General features: G+C 44.8%; 1 protein-coding gene across 8 annotated transcripts in view; it reads left to right on the top strand.

Annotated features, from left to right (window-relative positions):
* SEPTIN2 (septin 2) overlaps window positions 1-21,849 on the top strand; it is an 86,329-nt gene that overhangs the window by 28,083 nt on the left and 36,397 nt on the right. For 3 of the 8 annotated variants that reach the window (XM_065557052.1, XM_005295774.5, XM_005295775.5), the window contains 3 exons: window positions 7,075-7,132; window positions 11,665-11,777; window positions 16,236-19,713. In XM_065557052.1, coding sequence (XP_065413124.1) covers window positions 7,075-7,132; window positions 11,665-11,769 — 163 coding nt within the window. In that variant the 3' untranslated portion in view covers window positions 11,770-11,777; window positions 16,236-19,713. Of the gene's footprint in view, window positions 1-7,074; window positions 7,133-11,664; window positions 11,778-12,711; window positions 12,912-15,977; window positions 19,714-21,849 lie in introns of those variants that run through there. The other 5 variants (XM_065557053.1, XM_024111834.3, XM_065557050.1 and 2 more) reach the window with 3 other exon arrangements.

Raw genomic sequence — 21,849 nt, 5'->3', positions numbered from 1 at the left:
AATGGAAAAGTGAGAATGAGTTCTGTTCTCTCCCTCTTTCCCTTATGTTCTTTTAAATTCTCCCTACTATTCTCAAAGAAAGGGGATGCAGTGGTAGTAGTGAAAGAAAAACGGGATGGCAGATACTGTGAGATTGAGGCAAAAGATATCACATTGTTGTTCTTGGAAGTGTCTCCAGGGTTAGAAATCTATCTTGGCAGTCTACTTTTGAAAAGAAATGTAATGTTCTCACCAGATTCTACTATATGGACAGGTGGTTGGATTTATTTGTTTTGTTTTTTTTTTAAATCACAGGGTAAACCTGAGGTTCCACTACAAGCACTTTATCTTACCTCCTGCAAACTGCAGAGTTTTCCTATATTGCAGAGTAGTTGACAGATGATGCCTACTTTAAATATACTAGTTCCCTTTTCTCTGGGAGATTGGAGGGTGGGAGAAACAGAGCTAGATCCTTCACAGCAGGAGTGAAGGAGACAGGGAAAGCTTCATTTTGATTAAAATGAATGTGTTTGTTTTGAGTTGGGGGAGGTCTGAGTTTCAAGTAGAAATTAATAAGGTATGCCTTGGCTTAAAAAAGTTGAAAACTGCTTTTGTATGTTTCAGCCACTAGAGGGTTACATGATCACACACTAATAGGGCTGACAATCTTTCACAACCAGCAGTGGATTTTCCCTGCTGTTAAGACTGGTGAGAGAACCAGATGGATCAGAATAGAAATGGGTTTCAACCCCTCTATGGTAGCCTGGTAGTTCAGTTCTCCCTCCAGGCAAACCAGCAAGCTATTAGTCTCTGTTTTCAGCCACCTTGTTTTTTGAAATTGTAACCCCTCTCTAGTCTTTAAAGGGCTTATTTGTTGAACTGGATTCCTGTTATCTAGCAAGTGTGTTTCAAGGGCTTGGTGTGTGTATATATAGCTTTAATATAGAACTGGTCTATCTGTGATTGTGTGCTGCTCAGAATCTCATGGAGATTAAAAGTGGAGTTAAAACTGCTGAGCTTTCTGCTTTGTAAGCTTGAAAGAACAGGAAATAGGCAGTGTACACCAAGATTCTCTCATAGATTGATGAAGATAGTCAATATGTTTTGTGGTATCTTTCTAGATTACACTAAAGATGTTTTTGTCTCCTATCTAGCTATAAATTTAGGGACTGTATCTTACTTGAGTATTATGAAGTGGTGGGTGTCAAATTACCATCTTCTTAGTAAACATCAGTTTGTTTACTTTATGCATTTGACAACACTTAATGTATGGTTAGATATGCATGCTTCGCTCTAGACTCATGCCCGCAACGCTATGCAATGACTGGAGAAGTGTATCGGCTGCCGATGGATGTGGTGCGAGGAATGCCAGGAGCTGGGCCTGGCTCAACTGCATCCCACTGAACGGAGCTATCCGCCATGGGAATCAGGACAAGCAATGCAGGAATTGCCGCTATGCCAATGAGATGCTACCCCACGTCCTGTATAGCTGCAAGACCCATTCCAGAGCCTGGCAGCTGCAACACACTACACTAGCCAACTACATTTTAGGCTGTATAAGTAGGGGCATTGCCAGCAGATCAAGGGACGTGATCATTCTCCTCTATTCAGCATTAGTGAGGCCTCATCTGAAGTACTGTGTCCAGTTTTGGGCCCCACACCACAAGAAGGATGTGGAAAAATTGGAAAGAGTCCAGCAGAGGCCAACAAAAATGATTAGGGAGCTGGAGCACATGACTGATGAGGAGAGGCTGAGGGAACTGGGATTGTTTAGTCTGCAGAAGAGAAGAATGGGGGGGGGGGTTGATAGCTGCTTTCAACTACCTGAAGGGGGGTTCCAAAGAGGATGGATCTAGACTGTTCTCAGTGGTACAAGATGACAAAAGGAGTAATGATCTCAAGTTGCAGTGGGGAGGTTTAGGTTGGATATTAGGAAAAACTTTTTCACTAGGAGGGTGGTGAAGCACTGGAATGGGTTACCTAGGGAGGTGGTGGAATCTCCTTCCTTAAAGGTTTTTACGGTCAGGCTTGACAAAGCCCTGGCTGGGATGATTTAGTTGGGGATTGGCCCTGCTTTGAGCAGGGGGTTGGACTAGATGACCTCCCTTCCAACCCTGATATTCTATGACACAAGACCATATAAGGTCGCCTGGTCAGAGCCATCCCACCACCCGTAGGGAAGGTTGCCATGAACTTCGCCATCCCCAGAACCGACAACCAACTGTGACCAGACATCGTCATCACCAATGAGGACCGGAAGAAGAGCATCATGGTGGACGTCACAGTGCCCTTCGAGAACAGGACCCCGGCCTTCCGCAGTGCCAGAGTTCAAAAGGTGGAGAAATACACCCCTCTGGCCGACACCGTGAGAGATAAGACTTACCAGGTTCCGACGGATGCGCTGATCATCGGAGCCCTGGGCACGTGGGACACCAGTAATGAGCGAGTGTGGAGAGAATGCAGAATCGGTCAGCAGTACGCTCTGCTGATGCGGCAACTCATGGTGTCAGACACCATTGGGTGATCGAGGGACATCTACATAGAACACATCACCAGACATCGGCAATACCAGGAGGGATGAGCTGGAGTGCTGATGAGAAGTGCAGTGGGGAAAGTATCAGAGGGGTAGCCATGTTAGTCTGGATCTGTAAAAAGCAATAGAGAGTCCTGTGGCATCTTTAACACTAAGATGTATTGGAGCATAAGCTTTCGTGGGTGAATACCCACTTCTTAAAGGTGCCACAGGACTCTCTGTTGCTTTTTGCAGTGGGGAAAGTAACTGAAATACTTTCCTCATAGGATTGTATTTTCCAAATGGACAATCTACCCTAAATGCTCAATTACTGAGGGACAACCTACACTCAGTCCTATATTTGCTTTCTGCAACCAACTCTCTGTATAACTTTTCATGAGTGATATACCCGAGTATTCAGATTCTAAATCTAAACTGAATTGTTAAATTTATTCACCTTAATTTGGTGATTATTATTGCTGATTATGCACTATATGTATCTTGGGACTTTTTAAAACAAACTATGTATTGTGGATAATCTAAGCACTATACCCAGATATACAGACACTCTTTTCTTAATCTGTGTACTATTATTAAACCTAATGTTACATTTTTTTTTAATTTTTAATTTGTATGGGTCTTTGATGCTGCAGTGGGGAGAGGAGAAAAAAATGGCAGGGAAACCCTAACCCTAACAAAAACAATGAGGAGTCCTTGTGGCATCTTAGAGACTAACAAATTTATTTGGGCATAAGCTTTCATATCACATAGAATCATAGAATATCAGGGTTGGAAGGGACCTCAGGAGGTCATCTAGTCCAACCCCCTGCTCAAAGCAGGACCAATTCCAAACTAAATCATCCCAGCCAGGGCTTTGTCAAGCCGGGCCTTAAAAACCTCCAAGGAAGGAGATTCCACCACCTCCCTAGGTAACCCATTCCAGTGCTTCACCACACTCCTAGTGAAATAGTGTTTCCTAATATCCAACCTAGACCTCCCCCACTTCAACTTGAGACCATTGCTCCTTGTTCTGTCATCTGCCACCACTGAGAACAGCCGAGCTCCATCCTCTTTGGAACCCCCCTTCAGGTAGTTGAAGGCTGCTATCAAATCCCCCCTCATTCTTCTCTTCTGGAGACTAAACAATGCCAATTCCCTCAGCCTCTCCTCATAAGTCATGTGCTCCAGCTCCCTAATCATTTTTGTTGCCCTATGCTGGACTCTTTCCAATTTTTCCACATCCTTCTTGTAGTGTGGGGCCCAAAACTGGATGATGAGGCCTCACCAATGTCGAATAAAGGGGAACGATCACGTTCCTCGATCTGCTGGCAATGCCCCTACTTATACAGCCCAAAATGCCGTTAGCCTTCTTGGCAACAAGAGCACACTGACTCGTATCCAGCTTCTCGTCCACTGTGACCCCTAGGTCCTTTTCTGCAGAACTGCTATCAAGCCATTCGGTCCCTAGTCTGTAGCAGTGCATAGGATTCTTCCATCCTAAATGCAGGACTCTGCACTTGTCCTTGTTGAACCTCATCAGGTTTTTTTTGGCCCAATCCTCTAATTTGTCTAGGTCCCTCTGTATCCGATCCCTACCCTCTAGTGTATCTACCACGCCTCCTAGTTTAGTGTCATCTGCAAACTAGCTGAGAGTGCAGTCCACACCATTCTCCAGATCATTAATAAAGATATTAAACAAAACCGGCCCCAGGACTGACCCTTCGGGCACTCCCCTTGAAACCGGCTGACAACTAGACATGGAGCCGTTGATCACTACCCGTTGAGCCCGACGATCTAGCCAGCTTTCTGTCCACCTTACAGTCCATTCATCCAGCCCATACTTCTTTAACTTGGCGGCAAGAATACTGTGGGAGACCGTATCAAAAGTTTCAGAGTAGCAGCCGTGTTAGTCTGTATCCGCAAAAAGAAGAACAGGAGGACTTGTGGCACCTTAGAGACTAACAAATTTATTAGAGCATAAGCTTTCGTGGACTACAGCCCACTTGCATCCGAAGAAGTGGGCTGTAGTCCACGAAAGCTTATGCTCTAATAAATTTGTTAGTCTCTAAGGTGCCACAAGTCCTCCTGTTCTTCTTTTTGCGTATCAAAAGGTTTGCTAAAGTCAAGGAATAACACATCCACCGCTTTCCCCTCATCCACAGAGCCAGTTATCTCATCATAGAAGGCAATTAGATTAGTCAGGCACGACTTCCCCCTTGGTGAATCCATGCTGACTGTTCCTGATCACTTTCCTCTCCTCTAAGTGTTTCATAATTGATTCCTTGAGGACCTGCTCCATGATTTTTCCAGGGATTGAGGTGAGGCTGACTGGCCTGTAGTTCCCCGGATCCTCCTCCTTCTCTTTTTTTAAAGATGGGCACTACATTAACCTTTTTCTAGTCATCCGGAACCTCCCCCGATGGCCATGAGTTTTCAGAAATAATGGCTAATGGCGCTGCAATCTCATCCGCCAACTCCTTTAGCATCCTCGGATCCAGCGAATCCGGCCCCATGGACTTGTGCACATCCAGTTTTTCTAAGTAGTCCCGAACCACTTCTTTCTCCACAGAGGGCTGGTCACCTTCTCCCCATATTGTGCTGCCCAGTGTAGCAGTCTGGGAGCTGACCTTGTTCGTGAAGGCAGAGGCAAAAAAATCATTGAGTACCTTAGCTTTTTCCACATCCTCTGTCACTAGGTTGCCTCCTTCATTCAATATGGGGCCCACACTTTTCTTGACTTTCTTCTTGTTGCTAACATATCTGAAGAAACCCTTCTTGTTACTCTTAACATCTCTTGCTAGCTGCAACTCCAAGTGTGATTTGGCCTTCCTGATTTCACTCCTGCATGTCTGAGCAATATTTTTATATCCTCCCTGGTCATTGGAAGATTGGACAACTTCTTGTAAGCTTCTTTTTTGCGTTTAAGATCAGCAAGGATTTCACTGTTTAGCCAAGCTGGTCACCTGCCATATTTACTGTTCTTTCTACACATGGGGATGGTTTGTTCCTGCAACCTCAATAAGGATTCTTTAAAATACAGCCAGCTCTCCTGGACCCCTTTGCCCTTCATGTTATTCTCCCAGGGGATCCTGCCCATCTGTTCCCTGAGGGAGTCATTCTGCTTTTCTGAAGTCCAGGGTCTGTATTCTGCTGCTCTCCTTTCTTCCTTGTGTCAGGATCCTGAACTCGACCATCTCATGGTCACTGCCTCCCAGGTTCCCATCCACTTTTGCTTCCCCTACTAATTCTTCCCTGTTTGTGAGCAGCAGGTCAAGAAAAGCTCTGCCCCTAGTTGGTTCCTCTAGCACTTGCACCAGGAAATTGTCCCCTACACTTTCCAAATCTTCCTGGATTGTCTTCACTTCTGAACTCATGCTCATAGTTTGCCCATCATCAGGGCCGGCTCCAGGCACCAGCCTGACAAGCAGGTGCTTGGGGCGGCCGCTCCGGCGAGGGGCGGCATGTCCAGGTATTGGGCGGCAATTCAGCGGACGGTCCCTCACTCCCGCTGGGAGCAAAGGACCTCCCGCCGAATTGCCGCCGCAGATCGCGATCACAGCCCTTTTTTTTTTTTTGGCTGCTTGGGGCGGCCAAAACCCTGGAGCCGGCCCTGCCCATCATCTTAAACTTCTGCTTTGCTTCAGTCACATAGATATATGAACCTTAGCACTTCTTCTGAAATGGGTCTACCTGTGCTACTCTGACATGGTTTTGGAAAATAAGGTGGTTGAACTTGTGAAGGACAGAGGAGAACACTGGAGCACTTGTAGCATCTCTAGTAAATTGTATTTAGGTGATGGTGAACAAATTTTGTTTGATATTAGTATACCTCTGTTGTGGTAATCAAATACATGCATGGACACAACTGTATCTTTACTGCATCAATTACTGCACTTAGTACTATTTTTGAACAGTGTTTAAGTCCTGCATATATAACAAGGATGACAGCTGTCTTAATTCACAGCAAGGAACTTTCTCTTGCATTCCTCACTTGTGCCTGTCTTAAGCTTCTTTGTTCATTTTTCTTTTCCTTGGAGGTGGATTGGGGGAATTGGTGTACTTGCTCTGAAAAAGGTTCATTCTTATGAAAAATGTTTTTCAGTTGATGTGGGGAAAGTGCCTAAATAAATCCTATGTGTATTTAAAGAAACTACATTTTGAGAGATAAGAATGCAAGTCTGGTTCAGAATGAGAATCTTGGTTGCTTATTCATAAGATTAAGATTTTGTCACGGTTATTTTTAGTAAAAGTCAGGGACAGGTCACAGGCAATAAACAAAAATTCACAGAAGTCCTTGACTTTAGTTTTAAAAAAAAAAAAACGGACAAAATGGAACTGATGCACGATGAGCGCCCAAGTCCTGCTGGGTGAGAAGGGAAGGGCTCCCCCCGGTAGCGTGGGGCTGAAGCAGAAAATGTCACAGCGGTCTGTGGAAGTCACGGAATCCATGACTTCTGTGACCTTAGTGACATAATCTTAGCCTTACCTATGAACAGATATAAAGCTGCCACTTTGAGTAAATGAACCAAAAGGCACGCATGTTGTTGATGAATGTTTATGCCTCTCTTTTTTTTTAATCTTAGGAAAATTGAAGATGAAGAAGTGAATAAAGATCAGATTTTGCAGGAAAAAGAAGCTGAAGTAAGACTGCTTTCCTTATAGACAAGTTCTGTATTGCAAAAATGCCCACTTTTCATTCCTTAATTATTTTCTTTGCGGCTAAATATTTCATTGTGGTCTCAGTGCAGAAGGTTGGGGGTTTTTTTGTTTGTTTGTTTGTTTTACAGTTATAACAAAATTTCAGTAGTGTGAGTGACAAGAGAATGAAAACTTTCTCTCAGGAATTGTCACAACTGCGTGCGTGCTTGCTTGGTTGCTCACTCTGGTAAATCCAAAACTGATTTTTTTCAAAATTCCATCTTGGAGGGGACTGGATGGCTCAAGGTAGTGACTGTATATGGAACGTTTAATTTCCTGGCTGCTGGCTCATATCTGTTTTGAATCAGAAAGTAGTTGCCATCTGCTGGTTGTTTAAGTCCTTTGTGAAATGAGCTTGGGCTCACTCCAATTCATAGTGAGCAGATGTGACCATATTACAAAATCCCTGCTACAACTGGCACCAGTCTGCACCTTCGAAGCATTCTGAGGCACCAAGTTATTGAATTGAACAGTTGACAATGAATTATTTTCTTGCCTCTAGATACGGTTCTGCTAAGCCAGGATTATCCACGTAGCAGGGCAGTGGGGAGTAGCTTGTGTTGTAATTATAGAATTTCAGCACTTTAATAAGGAGTCTGGTGGCACCTTATCTTTAAGGTGCCACCAGACTCCTTGTTGTTTTTGTAGATACAGACTAACACGGCTACCCCCTGATACTTAGCACTTTAATAGGGCACTTTTTGTGAACTTTAAATTCACATTGAAAAATTAAATTTCACACTTAGCATATGGTTGTTACTCAGTGAGGACCAGTGCTTTGACAAGTGTGAACAGCATTACAAGCAAATGGAGATTTCATACTGCAATTAAAATTTGCATTTGAACATGCAATCTGATAATCAGTCAAGTAACTTCCTTCCATCACTAGGGTGACCAGACGTCCCGATATTATCGGGACAGTCCCGATTTTTAACACATTTATCCTGCGTCCTGACCGCACATCGGTCGGGACGGCCTTTGTCCCGTTATCGGGAGACAGATCACCATCACCACCAAAGTCCTGGGGCTGGCATGGCGGCGCTTCCTGGGGCAGCTCCTGGCGGCGTGCCTGCCCGCTGGCAGGAGCCTGCAGTGCTGGTGGCCCCGGGCACAGAGACGGAGGGGGTCTCTGCATGCTACACTGGCTCCCTCCTGCCCAGTCAGAGTTGTGGGGGTGGGGCTTGCAGGCACTGGCAGCGGGCAGAGAGCCCTCCACCACCCCACCCCATCCACCCGACCCAACCCTAGGAGCCAGAGGGACCTGCCGGATGCTTCCCGGGACCCGCCCCAGGTAAGCACCGCCAGAACTCCCCACCTCGTCCCCCAGCAGGTCCCTCTGGCTCTTAGGGTCGGGGCCCCGTGCATGGCACAGAGCGCCAGAGAGCGCCAGCCCAGGCTCCCACCATCCCAGGAGGCGCAGCGAGCCAGCGCGGCTGTGAGCTGGGGGAGAAGCTCGCCCCGAAGCAGCAGTGCAGCACCACTCGGGGAGCCACCGCCACCTGGCTCCGGGCAGCTGGAGGGGGCCCCGGCACCGCCCCACTGACTGCGTAGCTCTGCTCCCCACTCACCGCACGGACAGCTCCCTGCGGCACGCAGGCTCTGTTCAGGGCTGGGCGCCGTGCACGCCAGTGGGGTAAATAGCTCCCCAACCCCCGCCATGCTGCCCCCACGCAGCTGCCCCACCCGGGCTGCTGCCCGCCAGCAGCCGTGACTCAACAAGGTCGTTTGGCTGGGGATTGCAGCCTGCAGCAGCCGGAGGCGGGGAGGGCACTGAGGGGTCTGCGGCAGAGAGCAGGGACGGGTGGTGCCTCGATGTGGGGCAGTTTCCCATGTGCCCTTCCCAACTATCTCCCTCAGCAGGGGTGGGGGTGGTTATAAAGCCAGGTGGGAGAGTCAGTGGTCACTTTGGGTGAGTCTGCACCACAGTTTAAATGCAGGGTTAGTGGAACTTGAGTCAGTTGAGCTGTGTTAGGGAGCCCGGGGCTTAGGGTAACCAAAGTTTCCCAATATTAGAGGCTTTGTCTTATAGAGGCAATTTATTCCCCTCTCCGACCCCCCGCCCCGGGAAAAAAGAAAGTGTCCCGATTTTTTTATACTTGCTATCTGGTCCCCCTATCCATTACTAAACTTTCCCCCACCATAATTGCAGAAACCTTTCACTGTGTCCCTTTTAACGAGGACGAGACACTTTCTGAGCCTCTTGCCTTCCACTGGTGCTCTTATCACTAGAGTAGGGATGATCTCTTGAGGAGGACTGTAGTTAACATGGGGGTGGCAGGCTTGTCAATGTACGGAGTGGCTGGGATGGAGTAAGGTTGTTGGGGTCATTATGCTAACTTCATTTCTAAAAAATAAATTAAATTGCAGAAATCTATTAATGCAGCATTAAGGGTGAAAACGTAAATGCACAAAAGCCAGGGCGTTAAAAAAACAAAGTTCCTAGAGCAGTGTTGGCTCCATTACTTTAAATCTATCAAAACCGTCATTCAGCAGCCTAAATAGAACTTAAGAAGACTACATACAGTAACTCCTCATTTAAAATTGTCCCAGTTAATGTTTCGTTGTTACGTTGCTGATCAATTAGAGAACGTGCTTGTTTAAAGTTGCGCAGTGCTCCCTTAGAACTTTGTTTGGCAGCCGCCTGCTTTGTTCACAGCTTGCAGAAAGAGCAGCCCGTTGGAGCTATCTGGTTGGGGGCTTGGAACCAGGGTGGACTGGCAGCCCCCCTATCAGCTCCCCGCTCCTCTTAAGTTCCCTGTGCGCGGCACTTGCCCAGCAGGATATCAATTGCTGGGCAGTTCAGCTCTCCCTCCCCGCACTGCCGTGTGCTGCTCCTGCCATTTGCCTTGGAGGTGCTTCTGGAGCCTCCTGCTTACTGTGCAGGGGATGGCGGGGGAAGAGGAGTGCTAATGTCAGTGTCCCCCCTCCCCCTTGCTCCTGCCCACCGCTCCTTCCTTTACCCCATCTCCATGCGGAGGGGGGAGGACATGACAGGGCTCAGGACTGAGAGAGCTTGCTGGCAGCAGCTGCTGTCTGAAATTGCTGATCTACTTAAAAGGGTAGTGTACTTAGAGTGGGGTCAGCATGCTTAAAGGGGCAATGCATCTCTCTCACACACACGGTGTATGTGTCTGTCTCTCTCTGCCATGCTGTCTCCCCTCCCTCCATTCGTGCTGCCTTGTAAAGTGTGAGGCTACATTAACAGCAATGTGTTAACCCTTGAGGGCTCAGCTGAGTGCTAGTTCATCATTTAGCAGTAAGGCATTCCCTGGGAAATATCCCACCCTCTGACACTCTCACCTCAACCAAGCTTCACAATCATCATTGCTGTGTACAGTATTAAATTGTTTGTTTAAAACTTGTACTGTGTGTGTGTGTGTGTGTGTGTGTGTGTGTGTGTGTGTGTTATTTATATATACACCGCTACCTCGATATAACGCGACCCGATATAACACGAATTTGGATATAATGTGGTGAAGCAGCGCTGTGGGGGGCGCTATGCGCTCCGGTGGATCAAAGCAAGTTTGATATAATGCGGTAAGATTTTTTTTGGCTCCCGAGAACAGCATTATATCGGGGTAGAGGGGTGTGTGTGTGTTTTTATATATCTATATCTATATCGATCTCTTTTGTCTGACGAAAAAAGTTTCACTGGAACCTAGCGCGCGCGCCCCCCCCCCCCCTCCATTTACGTTAATTCTTATGGGGAAATTGGATTTGTTTATAGTCGCATTTTTCAGGAACATAACTACAACGTTAAGCGAAGAGTTATTGTATATGCAATATGGTTGGGTTAATCTCAACAGTTTCCTGACTTGTGCATTTAAAGAGACAATTCTATAATTCTAAAATGTTTGAATTTGTAGAACCCCAATCTAAGTTTTCTTAGTTTTAATATTCTATATGTTTGGATGGATGCATGCATTACCAGCACAACTGGGTTCCTGGCAGCAATCCCTATCTGCCACAGAAGAGGTTGTCTGAATTATTTTACTATAGCTGGAATGCTTCAAGTATTGCCTCTTTCTGTCAAGGATCAAGGGATGGGTGGAGGGGACATAAAAGTCAGCTTGCAGACTAGGGCTTTACTAATAACTTCAGTGACTGTAAATAGTTTAATTCAGCTCTCCAACACACAATCCATTTTAATGTACTGCTGTAACTAAGAAAATAACACCAACAGGAAATAGAGGAATTAGAAGCTTCTGCTGAGACACACTTGGGAAACTGGTGCCAAATTTCAAAAGCGATGCCTGTTACTTTGATCAGTAAATTACTTACATATTTTTGTGAGTGAAGAAAAGCAATATTTTTTTTTAATGTTTAACATCTGACATCAAAAAAGTATTAGTGAAGACCAAAATTAGTTGTCATTGAATAGGACACAAGTGGCTCTTCACCGTTGTGGCAGTGAAGAGCCACTTGCTTAGGAGAGAGGGCTAAAAGGTTTTTTCTATACTATTTGTCTTTTCCAGCTTCGTCGCATGCAAGAGATGATTGCGAGAATGCAGGCTCAGATGCAAATACAGATGCAAGGTGGTGAGGGAGACAGCAGTGCAGTTCATGGACACCATGTATAAATTCTTTGGTAAGACCTTCAAATGATTATAATTGCAATAAGAAAAATAAATTGTCCTTAGTAGGTGTTTCAAGGCATTGGAAAACAATAACAGGTCAACTGATTGATTTAAGAGGCTGAGTCCATTTCATGTTACATTTTTACACAGGTGTTTTTTAAAGTGAAGTAAATCAGTACCTTGAGGACAGAATAAGCATACTTAAACTTAACTTAATTGAATATTGATGCTCTGAATGAAAAAGGTATTATGAAAACTTGATTACATTTTCTAAAATGTAACTTTCAATTTCCAGAAAAATGTAGAGAACTATATTCAGTTCTTAATTTCTGTTTGAGCTTTGTCTTGAAAACACTGTCATGTGCTACTGTTCTAATAGTGGAGATAGCTTCCATCTGGGAAACTGTTTTGACACTTAGACAATTAAAGAATGTTGACCGTGAACTTAAAGGCTTTCTAGTATGTATTTTAAACAGCTATCTGAAAAGTTGCATTCAGACTTTGTCTACCATCCAAGTCCATTCTTCTGCGCTCTTAGGACAAAGTAAGAATTTTCATGGATAAATAGTTATTTGTTGTTGCAATGCTTTGATCAACTGGTGATTTAAGATGACTACAGGCTGCCTTCTCCTGGACTTAAAATGGCCAAATGATTTTATTGGCTTCAGTAAATTGATTTTACATCTATGCACATCCAGGAGACATTACGCTGTCCTGTGATTTGGACTGTGCCATGGTGATCTGTGCATTTATGACCTTTAGACTAGGTTAATGTAATACACATCTACTCCTCCTCCCTGACTATGTAGACCATGGAAGTCCTTGGCCAGTCTGTTTGCCCCCACATCTTTCTGTCAAGTGCATATTTTTTTCCCATTGATGGTAATTTCACATTAAGAGCTCTTAGATTTTGCTTAAATTTTTTCCTCCATCTTCTTTGGTCAGACACCACAACTATGTCCTTACAAGAGATGTTTAGCTGGTCTGTCTTCTGGCATCCTAATTACATGCCCTACCCATTGGAGTCATCAGGATTTCACTACTACTCTACTTGGTTCACCATAGACCTCCTGCAGTTCTCTATTAGAGCTTCTTCTTTTGGCCTTACTAACCAAAAACTTCATCTCAACTCTGTATTTTTGAAGGTATTTATAAGCTGTCTTTCTTCCTTCTTAGTAAGTGCCTGCTTCTCTCACAGATATATAAAACAATACCCCTTACAGTGGCCTCAGATCTGACATTTGGTCTTTCTCAGTTGTTGCGAGCTGAAAATTCCATGCAGAGAAATGTAACAGGCATTTCCTCTCTCTAATCATGCCTTCTATTTCCTCCCTCACCTAACTGTTGTTGGTAATTAATGCTCTTAGGCATTTAAACTATCAAACTTGTTTATCAGTTGCCAAGTAAGCTTGTCCAAGATCCTCATTTTACAACCATATATTCGGTCTAAAGTCCCATTTTTCTTGCCACATCCTCAAGTCTCCAATTCTCCTTTGTACCTTCTGTCTCTTGGATAGCTCAGGTCATCAGTGTATCCAAAAAGTTGGTCAGGCCATTTAAATTCACCCCCATTCTGAGAATTTCACAATGATTGCACCACTATTTCAATAGCCACATTAAAGAGTCCTGGGGATAGCGCATCTCCCCACCTTAGTCTAGTGTTGATGTCAAATGGGCAAGAGATTTCACTTGCTTTTCACAGTCTACTTTTTGAATTGCAAACTCAGTTGTACCATCCTAATAATTTTGTCAGGCATTCCAAATTCCTTCATTGCAGCTCAGAGTCTATTGGATGGATGAATGAGTATATATAAAACTTTTTAAAATGCTTTCTTAAAGTCTATTAACAGCTGGGCAGATTCCAATCTTTTCTCAAATTGTTCAGGAATAAATACACTCCTACCGTTTAAAAATCTTGCTGGTCCCAATATAGCAGCCCATTTGACAAGCATCACGAGCTGCTGAGAGTACAATTGCCCTTATGCTCCTCTCACTATGCTTGCTCCTCATCAAATCCAAAGTTTTTTTGTCCTTGTCTTCAAAGCCTTCCATGAATTTGGCTCAAATTAGCAGAGGGACCACTTTATCTCAGATAAGTGTGATCTCCCAGATCTTCTTTCTACTGAAATGTTGAATTACCAACCTCAAGATTGAGACTCATGAGTGCAGGAGACAACACTTTCTTGGCAAGTGGCCCATGGCTATGTAACTTGCTGCCAGCATAGGTTGGAGGAAAATGTTACAGCTCACTTACATGTATCTATTCTACAATAACATTAAAAACAATTATTTGACTGAGAAATGGAGATGGAGGGAACAAAACTTCATGTCCTTGCTTTAATGCAGTCTCAGTGATGGGGGTAGTATTCCGGATTCATGAATATTGAAATAGATGTACTTAATTCTAGTAGTTGATTCAGGACACCATCTGGTTTTGACAATTCATAATACTTCCTTGCATAGGTCTATTGCTAATTAGCATCTGAAAGTTGAATGGGGATTGTTTGGAGGCTCTCCACCTGCAGTACGGGGCCCTCTCAATCACATGGACTTTTTATATTCATGATGCTGATGAGGATGGTAGCTGCTCCCTTGAGAAAGGGAGGCATGGTGGGTGATATGTTGTGTCACAGAAGTTTGGCTGCCTCAGGGCTCTTTTTTTATCCTGAAATCCCAGTTGTCTGTATCTAGAACAGATATAGAGCTGTTGAATCTGGGACTTGAAGTGATCAAAACTATCATCTCTCTCCCTTAAAATTTATTTAATCTAGAGAAGCACCAGAATACAGGTTTTTGTCACCTTCAGAAAGGGTATTAAAACGCTGAGGCAATATCCTGGTTCCCATTCTGCTCGGTTATTTGGCTGACTATCATGGGTGTATTCTTCTTTTAAAAAAAAAAAAAATGATGCTCTGTTCTCTGAAGTGGTCTGCATGATCATGAATGGAAGGGAAGGTAATATCTCCGGGTATGGGCCTAACTTCAAATGTTTGGGAAACCTCTAGAGAACATTCGTAGTAGGGATGTTAAACGGTAAGCATTAGTCTTACCAGTTGACCCACCCTAACCATTAACCCCCAACCCCACGCCAGTCGGAGCGGCCCAGGGCCCTTTCCCTTTAATCAGTTAACCAATTAAATGATATAATTTTAATTGTTTAAATAGTTAACTTTTTAAATATTTACATCCCTAATTCATAGTTTTGTTTAATTATGTTTTACTGTGCACTTCTTGCACTTTTTGCATGTATTCTGTTAAATGTATACAAACTGGGAAATACTAATAGGGCCAGTAAGAATGTTTAACTGCACACATCCTATATAAATAATAAGCATATTTTTATAGGGAATTATCCTTATAAATGATAATCTTTCACAGTGGAGGAAACTTAAGTACAATCACTGTAAGTTTTTGTAGAAAAAATGGCATTTCAGAAATAATACCACTTGATTAGGCTTTGTGAAGTGAGCATGGTTAAGATTATACATTAGGTTTTAAATTTCACATTTCCTTAGTTATGGGTTCTTAGGTATGCAACCTTAGCTTTGTGTTACACTGAAAATAATTGAACACTTTTTTTATTTATCTTCTTCTGAAATTGGGAGCCACTACTCTATCTATCAATATGTTACATATGCTAATTTTGTGTCTTGTGTTGGTGTGTAACAATTTGTATAGTGTTCCAGAATGCCATAGAAAAGGGGTCTTCAGACTTTCATAGTGTAGTCCATGCATCCCATGGACTACCTCCCCTTCCAATCACATGGTCTACCTTCCCTCCCAGTGGTGATTAAATAAGAGCCCTGTGGTGACCACAGCAAGTGCTTACTTGGGAAATAATTAGTATGATTTGAATTCAGTTTAGCACCTGAAAATAGATCCAGCACCATGTGACTAACCTGCCATCTGCATACACCCAGAAAATTCTCCCTGGACCACAGTTTGAGACACTGCTTTAGGAACTGTAGGGATTTGGGGGAGTAGGAAAGAAAAAGTTATGTCCTCAGTTTTGAGGTAGAAAGTCTGTCATATTAGCAAACTTCCCCCATGGGATGTCACACAATGCATTTAAGTGATGATGTCATGACATTGTTAGGCATAAAGGAAATCCATTTTTTCAACATTGCCTGGATCTAAGGTTTTAAATCTTAATGTTAGTCTTTGTTGTGTTTATGAACCATTAGAAAAACAAACTTGCCTTATCCCCACAGGCAGTCTCCTGCTCCAGAATTCAGAAAAGGCGGGGGGGTTGGTGTGTCTGGCAAAGTGTGTTCTGATGAGGCTGATGGAAGGAATCTTAGATATCATGTAGACTGCACCTAATAGACCCACATGTGGAATGCCGAAGAGGATCTTTGACTGTTAGCACTGAGTAATTGATACACAAACTACAGTTCAGTTTCTAAAATACAAGGTATAGTTACAAAACAGCTAACTGTTAAATATTCATATTTCTGCCTTCTTTGCAGATGACTTCATATGCAGATTAAGAGGAAACATTCCAGTGTTGGGATGCAATAGTGTCTCTCACTGGGAAAGATATCTTTTACCTCGCCTGTGACTTGGAAGTCACGTTAGTATGTTATGCGCTAATGCATGGTATTTTTTGTAATATGTACTTTGTAACAGATTGTATTCAGTCAATATTTTATACCTTATATAGAGAATGTGATCAGTTTTAGTTTCGTAATTTAGTATTATTTTATTGAGCTCATTTTCTGTAACCCAGTATATTAGGAATGCAAAATGGATGATACTGAGCCTTTCTTAACCTGACTTAGCAGTAGACCAGTCTATTTGCATAGCGCACTAGCACCATTAGTCATACTACTTGTTACACCTAGAAATACGTGACTGTTGCTATAGGTTGTCAGTGGTGTGATAGTTGACTAATTAGGGAGTCCAATGCCAAGTTAAGTTATTCTGTTTCCTATTTCTTGCATTGTTTAACTGTGTGCCTGTGAGACTCTTGGCCATTCCTCAGTTCTTGTCCAGTGCTTAATAGCCATTGCCTTGACATCACAACTGTCTAATTACAAAAGAGGTATGCTTTGTCTTAACTAGGAAAGAGTAGATAAGAGAGAATTCCTTGTTAAAGGGGGCACTTGCTGAATGACTTATCTTGTCTACTTCCCCCTCCAAAGCCAACAGTCAGATTTCATAACATGATGTGCTACTGCAAAATTAGTTACCAGTGCTGTTTACAACCTACCAGTGCCAAAGAGATAATACAAATGGCACCATCACAAAATGCTGAGATCTTTCTGGTCTCCTGCACAGCAGTGGCCTTGTTTATCTTCTACATTTATATCAGAGATGAGGAATAACATAACAATCCTGCAGTTAAATTCCACAAATTGTAGCTTTAATGGTCACTAAATTACTAATTTAAAGGAGTCCTGCTACTGAGCAAATCAGATTTTGACCTATTTAAAATTGCTGCAGTTTATAAATTGCTTTATATTCTGAGTATCTTTTTAATATTCAAAGTAAAACCCACCACAATAGTCTCTGTGTTGAACTCCTGTGCTGCCTCTAAAGCAGTTATCATTTCATAGAGCTGCTAGTCTTTCTACTCATCTCTTCTGATCTTCGTCCACAATGAAGGAAGCAAAAGCAGCAGCCTTACTGACGTCTGCTATGTCAGAAACACAGGTGTAATTCATCCATTTAGCAAGTCCTTTCTTGCTAAATGGATCAATACAAAATTAGTAGGGAAAGAAATGTAAATGTTTACATTTTGCCTTTTCCATAGAGAAAAGATAGTAATAAGGCATTTCAGTATTGCCAGAGAAAAATGTCAAGCCATGTTACTTAAATCTTTCAATATATTGAGCAGACTGGTTTACTGAAAAAGTGACCATAAATGGACCAGAAATAGTAATATAAGCTTCAGTGAAGGCATTAGAATGAATACTTTAAAATACCTAACTATCCCTTTTTTTTTTCCAGCCCCAGTATTTTTTGTTCGTATAGTGCAGCTAAGCACCTCTGTGCACTTTTAGGGTTCTCAGATGGTCTCAGTTACAATAGAATTCTTGGACATTGGACATAGCACATTTTGAAGTGCTGCCAGGAAAAACTGTTGCATAACATTTCAGTGAATTTCATCTAAGGTCAGTACTGTGATCTAAACTTCAATAGTATTTATAATCAGTATTAGGAAAAAACTGTGAAAGCTTTTATTTTTTGCAAGTGACAAATACATACTTAACCCTGGATATACCTTTGTTGAGGGACTTCTCCCTCTGTAGTCCTTACTTAAGCCAACTTCTGTTTGGAATAAAAAGATACTATGCAGTTAGTGCAGATAGCATAGGTTGAGCTCTACCTGTGGAATTGTTTTATGAGTAAAGCTACAATTTAGTCATGGAGGTTATGGTAGTCACGGATTCCGTGACTTAACCGGACCTCTGTTACTTCATCTGCTTCAGCTGTCAGCAACTGAAGCCAGGGCTGGAGGCAGGACTGTGCCTCTGCCCTGCAACTGGGGCTGGATGGCTGGAACCAGTACCCTGCAGCCCCTGCCCTGCAGCTTGGAGAGGGGGCTGGAGCCAGGCTGTGAGCCTCTGTCCAGGATCTGCGTAAGACTCTGGAGCAGGAGATGTGCACTCCCCATGGCTGCGCCCCCTGCTGCATCCCAGCCCTGCAGCTGCAGCGGGGACCATGCTGCAGAGGGGGCTGTGCACCCCCCTCACAGCGTCCCAGGGTCGTGTGCCGTCCCCCTCCCCCCTACTGCGGCTGTGGGTTGGCAGGGGCTGCAGCTGCGCACCCCTGTCCCATAGCTGTGGCCAGCTCTGGAGTGGGGGCTGCGTGCCCTCCATGACTGCACCCCCCCATTGCACCACAGCCTCATGGCTTCTGCTGGGATGCAGTGGGGACCATACTGCAGCCGGGGCTATGCGCCCCTGCCTGGCAGCTGCAGTGGTGGCCATGTGCCCCCCTCGCGGCTTCCCAGGGCTACAGCTGGGGCTTGGCGGGGGCTGCAGCTGGGGCTACACACCTCTGTCTCACAGCTGTGGCCAGCTTTGGAGCGGGGGCTGCATACCCCCTGTGGCTGTGCCCCTGTTGCAACCACTGGAACCGGGGCTGTTCCCCCTGCAATGGTGGGGGTCTCGGTCTGTCGGTCTCCCCCCCTCCTTCATTCCTTCCCCCCAACTTAACCCTGACCCTAGTTATTTTTAGTGAAGTCACAGGCAGGTCATGGGCGCTGTGAATTTTTGTTTATTGCCAGTGACTTGTCTGTGGTTTTTACTAAAAATAACCGTAACACAATCTTAGCCTTACTTATGAGAAATCTTGGGTTTTGGGGGTAATATGTATTCATTGAACAGCTAGCTTTTTCCAATAGAGCATTATGGTTAGCTATTGAGAAAGTTGTTTTAAATTATTGATTCTAGTGAGGAAATGTTCCCACTTTTTTTTCAACGGAAGTGTAAATTCTTGGGATTTGCTTTCTTAATTAATGGAATTTATATGGTTGCTAATTGCTTCCACACGTACACTCCTTGGGGGGAAAAGTCCTGTGTGCCTGACAGCTCTGAGGATCTCTTCTCTTCTCCACTTGGCTTTTGATGCTCCTGATTGCAACTGACATTCATTTATACAATGACTTGATGGGAAACATCAAAAATAAGCCATTCTTTCTCAAACCTCTTTTTTTACCTGAAGCTAACCCAGACTGGAGGAGGAGAGACTTGGAGTCAAAGGTAGATGTCATACTCTGGAGTCAAGCATTAACACTGGCCCACTGAGATGGCCACAATGGTTTTATTTTCTTTATTAGAAGTAATTTTATAATTATTTTAGGAGTACTGGTACACTTGCAGTGCTTTATATTTGGCTACTAAAGGGGCTATTTCTTTGTATACAAACATCTTAAATTGCTGTATTCAGATTCTGTATTGTCATTAGGCAAGACTATATTAATAAAAATATCAAAATATACAGTGGGTCTTTATTGAATTCCTTCTGTAGTCTAACCAGGAATCATTAAATAGCATGACAGGGTTGGTGTTCTAATTTCTCCTTCACAGTCCAGTTTGTTGGACTCATGTAAGTGAAGGGGGATATATTGATGGAACTGCACACAAATATGGAAATTAAATAAAACCTGCACAGCACTGAATTACAATCTATACAGTACACTTTTCATGCAGGATAATCCTGAGCTTGCAGAACTGTATGTATTACATGATGCTCTTGCCCTTCCAGCAACCACTTACAACTTCCCCTGGTCCCTGTTGATAACTTAGTGCAGAATGCAGCAGCCCACTTACATTCAGGCAGAATGATTACGACAGGGTGCCCTGGGGCTGTTGACTCTCACCTAGGAATGTGTGTATTATTTTGGGACCTGGCTACCAATAGACTGCTTCTCTCTGTATGCAGTGATTGTGCAAATCAAAAGCACTAAAGCGAACTACACGATTGAAAAGTTATTGAGTTAGTGGCAGAGCATTTCATTTGAGTGATTCTGGATTTTTGGAACTGAAGAACCTTCTCACTCACAGCTTGGTTTGAAAGAGCCCAAATTCCCATTTAGAAGGGGAGGCACTGTGTGCAGCTAAATGTCTACTGCACAATGGAACAAGGGAGTGAGGTAATATCTTCTATTGGACCAGCTTCTGTTGGTGAGGGGGACAAGCTTTTGAGCTACGCAGATCTCTTCTTCAGGTCTGGGAAAGATACTCACATGTCACAGCTAAATAGAAGGTGAAACAGATTGCTTAGCATAAGTAGTAAACACATTTTACGAGAAGAGCTCGGTGTAGCTGAAAAGCTTGTCTTTTACCAACACAAGTTGGTCCAATAAAAGATATCTTACCCGCCTTTTCTCTAATATCCTGGGATCAACATAGCTACACCAACACTGCAAACAACAAAGAAAGATATGTAATTTTGTTGTGTGAAATGGAAACTCCACAACATGAAGAAAGAGGATGTAACACTGACGTGTATTTCCTGAGCAAATGCAAGAAACCTCATCCTCCAGCCACTGTGCCCCCCCCCCCCCCGCAGCAGCAGGATTTTGGGTATGGGAGGGGGTTCAGGGCTGAGGCATGGGGTTGGGGTGTGGGATGGTTGGTGCTTACATGGGCGGGGGGGGCTCCCTGGAAGCCACCAGCATGTCCAGCTTCTAGCTGCGGAGTGGGCAGGGGCAGTGCGCGGAGTCTCCCTTGGCGAGGCACCTAGGGGCTGCAGGGGCAGGCTAGCCACTTCCAGGAGCAGCGTAGGGAGCCTGCCAGCCCTCCTCCTCCGCCCAGCACCAGCAGGAGTCCTGGGCCAACCCCCCGCCCCACCAGCAGCAGCAGTGCCCCCAAGCTGCACCTCCCCTCCGCCAGAGCACCCACGGTACTCCTGGGCTGCTGCCCCTCCCCCCAAAGCAACCAAGTTTCAGTCAGGGGTACATAGTAAAAGTCATGGACAGGTAACGGGCCATGAATTTGTCTTTACTGTCTGTGACCTGTCCATGACTTTTTACTAAAAATACCCGTGACTAAAACGCAGGGCTGGCTCTAGGTTTTTTGCTGCCCCAAGCAAAAAATGTTTTAGCTGCCCCCCAGCCCAGCCCTGGGCTCCCCCCGCACCCTTCTGCTGCCCCAGCACTGGGCTCTCCCACTCATCCCACCCACACCTCCTGTTGCCCCAACCCTGGGCTCTCCCCCCCACCCCACCCCGCCCCAGCCCTGGGCTCCTTCCCACTAGTGCTGACTCCGCCCGCTCCCCCATCATCTCCAGCCGGTCCGGTGCTGGCAGGGTTGGGGTAAGCAGCAGGGCTCCCAGGCTCCCTCCAGCCGGGGCTCCCGTCTCCAGGACCGGCCGGGACCTGGGAGGGCAGAGCTGGGGGGACTGCCCGGCAGAGGGCTGTGGAGCTGGGGCAGCGCAGCCCCAGAGGGAGCGGAGCCCCAGAGAGCGGGATGTGGGCCCCGCACGGCAGTGCCCCAGGCACCAGTCCCCTCTATGGCCCTGCTGCTGCTGCTCCTGCTCCTGACGGCCCTGCCGCAGTCCCTGAGTGGCTCGGGCCACTTTGCCCAGCCCCAGCTGCGGCACTGGGGGGCAGCCGCCCTGTGGCACCTGCAG

The sequence above is a fragment of the Chrysemys picta genome, chromosome 9 (assembly GCF_011386835.1).
Source record: "Chrysemys picta bellii isolate R12L10 chromosome 9, ASM1138683v2, whole genome shotgun sequence".
NCBI lineage: Eukaryota > Metazoa > Chordata > Testudines > Emydidae > Chrysemys > Chrysemys picta.
Note: the sequence above shows the minus strand (reverse complement) of the source record. Positions and strands in the feature narration are given on the sequence as shown.